The 7,424-nt window shown below is 41.9% G+C and overlaps 1 protein-coding gene across 1 annotated transcript in view; it reads right to left on the bottom strand.

Moving 5' to 3' along the window:
• Positions 1–7,424, bottom strand: part of PLCB1 (phospholipase C beta 1) — a 723,078-nt gene that overhangs the window by 164,786 nt on the left and 550,868 nt on the right. The window contains exon 12 of the mRNA XM_012804065.2: positions 6,102–6,184. Within this exon, the coding sequence (XP_012659519.1) occupies positions 6,102–6,184 (83 nt within the window). The remainder of the gene's footprint in view (positions 1–6,101; positions 6,185–7,424) is intronic.

Raw genomic sequence — 7,424 nt, forward strand, 5'->3', positions numbered from 1 at the left:
GGACGAGGAGGGAGGAGGATGGAGAGGGAGGAGGACGGAGAGGGGGGAGACGGAGAGGGGGGAGGACGAGGAGGGAGGAGGATGGAGAGGGAGGAGGACAGACAGGGAGGAGGACAGACAGGGAGGAGGACAGGACGGACAGGGGGAGGACAGAGAGGGAGGAGGACGGAGAGGGGGAGGACGGAGAGGGAGGGAAGGAGGAAGAAACGGAGAGACACATCTGCAGAGGGGGATGGGGGGAGAGAGAGAGAGAGAGAGAGAGAGAGAGAATGAATCTCAAAATGTAGAAAAGACAGGAAGACAGCGTGGAGGAAAGAGGACAGTGGCAGGCACCTTGGGGAAAGGTGTGTGTAACTCATATGTAGCTAACAGGGAAGCAGAGGAGGGTTCAGCCTGCGCGTGTTGTCAGCAGCAAGCTGGTCTGTTAGGAAAGGCCTGGGGTGGCAGGGTTTGCTGAGCTGAGCTCCAGGCTCTGAACCACTCTGGATCACAAAATGAGGAGGGTAATAACTATTCTTGGAAAGGGACAGAGGATGCTGAGAAGATGAAATGAAATAATGGATGCAAACGTCTCTGAGACGTTAAAAGCGCAGGGCAAATGTAAGATGATTCTGTTGTTACACGGCGGTGCCGCCAGCTTGACTAGACAAGTGGTGTGCCCAGGAACTTGTAAACACAGTTCATACAGAGGAATATCCATATTCTTTCAATGCTTCTGTGTTCCTTGACCTTTTAGAAAGCAATACTTTGTCTTTTCGTTCTCATTTTGTGCAATGTTAAATATCATTATAAAGATATCCAGTTCCACTGGGTTTTATGGACTCTGAGTTTGATCTACAGGCTGTCGAACTTGATTTCCAACAGTTCTCTTTATGTGCTGCAGGAATAATACATTGTAGCAGAACTGGGACTGAGCTAAGAAGTAACAGGGATGAAAAGCCTTCTTCATAATAATTCAAATCCATTAAAAAACGTGGCTTATTTTCATTCTCTCTTCCATGAATATTAAGCCTGGATCATGGACTGATTTTTTTCCTGGGACTGGGAGTATTGCAAGTTCAAAATATATTGTGGTGGTTCATAGGTAAAAACATGCTTTATATCCTTTCCTTTTGAAAAAAAAATAAAGTATGCACTTGGGGGGGGAGGTCAAGTGAGTTCTTGGGGGTACAAATATGAACCTGTAAGGTCATTGCTTTCTTGGAACTGGAAGGAGAGGAAAGGCAAGATTCAAAGCCTGGCAAAGCCTCCCTAGCTCCCTCACACCTCTCACCTTGCCTTTCTTGGCCTGTATGAGACTTGACTACACTGCTTATCTAGCCATGAGAATAGACTGCAACCTTCCTCCACGGTATTGGGGAGAATGGAACAACTGCTCATTAGAGGATGGACCCTGAAAAGCACTGGCAGTAATCCTTTAGACTGTGTTGATGAGACTTTTGGGAGTAGGAAGAGAACTGGCACCCCTGGCATCTCCAAATCCAGGTGGGGGGGCTCACCCAAGTCAACCTGTTCTCTGGCTGTAGCTGAGAACAAGTCCATTTGTGCTGGGTCTCCCTGTTCCAGGTCATACTCAAGAAACTGTTCAAACCCTCCATTGTGCTCTCATAGAATGACTCTGTTAAATATCAGAGCTTTACTACTTTGAGCGTGGTCCCTGGCCCAGCAGCATCAACAGCACTTGCACTTTACTGGAAATGCAGATTCCGCATCAGAGGATCTGGAGCAGTGGAGTCCAGGACACCTTCTGACGATGCTGATGTGTGTTCACCTTTACAAACTTCTGGGCTACATGAAAATGAGTCAGCAGGTGCTGAAGTAATGACTTCCGTGATGAAGTAGTTTCTCTTCAGTGTTGGAACTTGGAAGCCCCAAATTCTTTTTGATTAGAGACCTGGGCTGAAAGGGGAAGAGATTTACCCTAATCTCCCGCTTTCAGGATTTTCCAGGGAAACACGTTCTGACCAGTGGGAAGATTTTCCACATATCTGTAGCAGATTCCTCTCCCAACTGGTTCCCAAGTCAGACCCTGAGGATTTTGCTGGAGCCATGATTTTCACTCAATTACAAGAAAGTGTCACCTGAGCTGTTAAGGCTGCAAGTGACAGGGCCAAATCCCCAGTCCCTTGATTCGTGGAATGAGAATTAAAGCCCAGAAACATAGATTCTAAACAAGGCTACAGGTAATTCTGATGCCAGTGGTCAATGAACCACAGTGCTTAGAGCTCAGCTCCATTATTCAAATCAGTCTCCTGGGGGTATTATAAAAATGGAGGTAAACAACATAACCTAATCATAGGTTCCCTTATATTAATCTGAAATTAAAAACAAACAATGGAGATTCTCACACCTATTCCAGGGTGGAGCCCCAGACTCCGCTGCTTCTCTCACAAGCTCTCCTGCGATACAAGTGCTTTTGATCTGAGGATCACACTTTGAAGAGGAAGATTCTACGTCTAATTTGGACTTTTATTCTTATTTTTTAAATTATTTATTATTTTTTCTAACTTGGACTTTTAAAGACCTGCCTCAAAACCAGCTGAGATGGAAAGAACAGGAGGTAGGTGTCCAAAAAAAAGGTAAAATGAACTGTTTACATAATTAAGCTATTCATGTTCTCAGTAAATACACAATGCCCACCTAACAGGGAATTAAATCAGAGTAGAGAGCAAATTGAATAGAAAAAAATCAGAGGAAAACAAAGTGACTTTAACTGCAGGTCAGAACTTCAGAAATAAAAGGCATTAACATTACAATTAGCACCAGAAAAAAAAAAATTCCTAAAGTGTTTAGAGCATCAATACCAGCTACCATGGAGATGAAGTGAGAGGACAAAATTCACAAATGCATTTTGAGCATCAGGCCATAGCAGACATTTCTGAAAATGGGCACTACTCCGGAAGTGTAGGCATCTGGCAAAGTGGTCAGCTTTCTGCCCAAGACACTTGTCCCATTTCCCAGGGTAAATCCTCCAGGTTGAACAAAACCGACCTCCTTCCCTACAGAGAAGGAATCTACAACCCACAGAAATTAGAAACCTTGTCCACAATCTCACAGTTGTCTGTGGCCAAACACGGCTAGAGGTCACTTCACTTGAATTTAGTACAGAATTCTTTTTTTGAAAATGCCAGTTCACAAGTTAAGTGGAACATTAGTGTCAACTAGGGCTTTTTAAAAAAAGAATTTTCAAGTCTTCTAGAACTTCTATTTCAGAGGTGGGGGTGCAGCTCAGGAATCTGCATTTTTCAAAGCAGTCTGTGGGAATCCAATGTAGCAAGTGGACAAGCAGAAATCAGGAGTGGCAGGTTCCTCTTGTTTAGGATAGGCGGTTTCAAATATCAGGAGAGAAAACCAGAAAATCCAATGGTTTTCTCTCTTTTATCTAGTGTGAGTTTCTTGTGGATAAACAGCTCAAATTAGCTGGGACCAGAGTTCAGAATCTGACGTTTTGTACACACAATGCCCAGGACAATAAAATGGTTCACCTGAGACGGGTTTCAGGTATTCTGGTGATGTGTTTCTGAGTCACTGTCTTGGGAAAAATTCTGGGGGGGGGGGCAACTAAGCTTAATGAGAAGGAGTTTTCGACTGTATGGGTTCAGAAACCAGGCAACGGGGCCCACATATCAAGCATAGGGTTTGCCCAGAAACCAGGCAACGGGGCCCACAAATCAAGCATAGGGTTTGCCCAGCAAAGGGAAAGTTGATCAGTTTTCCCTGGGTGTGTGTGGTAGCCTCCCAGGAAGTGATCCTGGCTCAGCAATTCTGATATCTGGAGGTGAAGGACAGGGAAGCAGGAAGCAACCACCTCCTCACGCTTCCTCTACGACAGAATTCAGGCTCCTGACATTTCACCACCATGACCTTATCTCGGTGGTGAGGACACAACCATGGCGCCTTCGGAAGGCTGTTTTCCTGTTTTCTTTTGTCACATATGAATTATTAATGAACTTTTAATAGCTAACTATGTCATTTTTAAGCCAGAAACTGCAGTATTATGGCACTCACTAGCTTCTTTGCTTTTGTGTGCATGGAAGGAATTAGTTTTCATGCCCAGTTTTGGAGTCTCTGTATTATTGGTGTAGAAAACTGCAAAGAAAAAAATCATATTTTGGTTGAAGGCTACAAGCCACATAAATGTGAACATTTGCAGGCCACGGCTTTGCAGATGCTTTGGTTGTCCTGAAGGAAGGCTCCTGATGCTTCTGGTTAGATGTAGGGGATGGTGTTGGTTAAAAGTGCGAGTTCTTAAGTCAGGAGAGCAGGGTTCAAATCCATCCCTGTCATGTACATGTACATGTCATGTACATGGAACATGGCAAGTTATCCTCTTTGGTATTCAGTTTCATTATCTATTAAATAGGGATAATATTTAATATTTACACTTAGAAGCGCATAGGCTTACATGCGCTGAGGCATGTGAAATATCTGGAAATTTACTTGACACAAAATATATTTGTGATGGTGGTGATTGCTGCTACCTCTCTGACTAACCTCAAGGGAGAGTTCAATAGGGCAGGTGTAACAATCCAAAATAAAATCATAACCTTTCATTTTGTTTAATTTAAATAGAAACATTTCTTTAAGAAAGTAAGTAAACTAGGTGCCTTTTCTTCCAAAAAGGAAATAACCCTTTCTGATGGCACCTGAGGCTCAAAGGAGTAGGGCGCTGGCCCCATATGCTGGAGGTGGCTGGTTCAAACCCAGCCCCGGCCAGAAACTGCAAAAAAAAAAAAAAAAAAAAAAAGCCCCTGAAGAGACACCCCTTTTAGTAAGAGCAGAAAGAGCCCTGGGGCCGATTGAATTCCTTTTCCTTCATTTGACCCTCAGGAGTGTTGGGGAAATGGTATGCCAAATGATTACATCATTCACGGGATGACAGTTTCATAATGCAACAGAACCAAAAGCCAGAAAAATGTCATATGGGTTTCCTGAGGGCAAACTAGAAAGACAGATAATTATAAAATTGATTACTTTGAAATAAGCTCTCCATGTGTATATTAATACAAGATCACAGTTAACGACTTAGAAATTGTTGAAGCTGAAATTTGATCACGACTGTACTGCTTCTTTAAGATTTAATAAATTCTTTAAGAATTAGCGAATCGAAGCATGTGTTGCAAATTAGTTGGGCAAAGAAGATCAGTGACCTGGGAAAGACTCTTAATAGGAAAAAGGGTAAAAAGAGCCCAATTAGGACAGGGGGCTGCTTTCTGGCTTCTAGTTGAGAAATCTGGCTTAGGTTCTTGAGATGAAAGAGAGGGCTTCACACTGGTCTTTTGAGGAACTGTGGACACCACTGTGTATTCTTCAGACATTGTTAATTCCACGGACCAGACTGTTAGGTCCATGAACTTTGATTTAATACAGAAAAGGATTTTTCATTCTGAAGCTCTTTAAAGAGAATAACTCTATGATACATTAATATAACATGCATTAGATTTAAATATGTTCTCTTTGGTAATTCGTGATAAAATGAATAGAAAATAGTTACGTCAAAATTACCTTTTCCTTATGTAGCTCAGCAGTAAATGCAGGCTATGGTGAGGTAGGAAAATGTTTAAAGATATTGACAAATGGGGGCGGCCCATGGGAAGGGGAAAGATGGAGCTTTTCTTGGACTGACTTTTGCGCAGGGGCCAAATGGCAGAATAGAATTTACAGCTCCGCCTCCACCAGCCACGAGGAACAGAAGGGAACTGGCAATTTTGAGGGAGCAAAACTGATTGTAAAATAGCGTGAAATAGAAAGAGCTAATGAAGGAGGTTTATAAAAGCAGCCTAATGCATCCCAAATCTGTAATAAAGACATGTCCCGTGGAAGCAAATGTGTTCTACTGAGTCATAGACAGAAGAGTCCTTAATTTAAAAGCCATCCTATGGCAGGAAAATAGATTCCACACAAGTCCAGTGGGTTATTTTAATATTTATGAGATTTAAATGAGTGAGCTTTATCAAATACGAATGAAAACACGTCACTTAATATACGACACGATTGAAGAACACCATTAATAATACCATATAATCTTAAATCTGATAGACAACGATTAGATAATTCTTTCTTTGGGAAAAAGATGCCTTGGCGACGTGTTGAATACTCACGAGTCCACATGGTTCTCAAATGAAAGGAGAATCGGGAAGGGTGAAGTCTTAAATGCACATTCTGCAATCGCCTCGATCACTTCCTAAAAACGAGAACACATTTATTTTCAATATGCCAGAATTTTTAATGTGTGTAATTTCAGGGGGTGTGAAACCCATTACTGTAGTTTCTTTTTCATTCATAGATTTGTATCAAATGGCCTGAAATGGCCAGATGGCTCTGTAATAGCCACTGGAGGGTGCATTTCTGACTCTTGACTCCACAAGGTCAAACCAAAGAAGATTACAGGGGAGATGGAACTGTGGAGAAAGATTCTTCTATTTGTTAATTATACCCGCTTTTTCTTAATAATGAAAGAAATTGAACCACATGACTAACATTTTGGACAATGAAAGAAGGCAAAAATTTTCACCCATAAATTCACTTTCTGAACCAAATCACTGTTAGGCTTTGGCTGTATTTATTTCTAGTCTGTTTTTCATGTATTTATGTGCCTTAGTTTTAATTATAGTATATATTCAACCTGTATTTTTAAAAGATGTTATTATTGAGATGTAACTTTAATGAGATAGCATTGGCTAATTTTAAGAATATAGGTAAATGGTTTTTAATAAGTTTCATAGAGTTCTACAACTTTATCCCAATCTAAGTCGGGAAATTTTTGTTACCCCACAAAGTAACCACTAGCAGTCACTTACCATTCCTGCACCCCACACACCTCGCCTCGGCAAAGACTATTTGTCTCTATAGATTGATGTCACTATCCCAATCTAAGTTGGGAAATTTTTGTTACTCCACAAAGTAACCACTAGCAGTCACTCACCATTCCTGCACCCCACCCCACACACCTCGCCTTGGCAAAGACTATTTGTCTCTATAGATTGATATCACTATAGATTTATGTCACTTTATGTCTCTGTGAATTTGCCTGTTCTAATCATTTCTTTTTTTTTTTAATTTTTTATTAAATCATAGCTGTGCACATTAATGCAATCATGGGGTACAATGGGGTGTTTTCACATACATTTTGAAATACTCTCATCAAACCTAATCATTTCATATAAAAGGAAATTATACAATAAGATTTTGTGGGCTCAGCGCCTATGGCTCAAGTGGCTAAGGTGCCAGCCACATACACCTAAGGTGGCAGGTTCGAATCCCCAGTCCGGACCTGCCAAACAACAATGATGGCTGCAACCAAAAAAAATAGCAGGGCGTGGTGGCGGGTGCCTGTGGTCCCAGCTACTTGGGAGGTGGAGGCAGGAGACTCGCTTGAGCCCAGGAGTTGGAGATTGCTGTGAGCTGTGATGCCACAGCACTCT

The sequence above is a fragment of the Otolemur garnettii genome, unplaced genomic scaffold, assembly GCF_000181295.1.
Source record: "Otolemur garnettii isolate 467f Iridium unplaced genomic scaffold, OtoGar3 scaffold00025, whole genome shotgun sequence".
In the NCBI taxonomy this organism is placed as follows: Eukaryota; Metazoa; Chordata; class Mammalia; order Primates; family Galagidae; genus Otolemur; species Otolemur garnettii.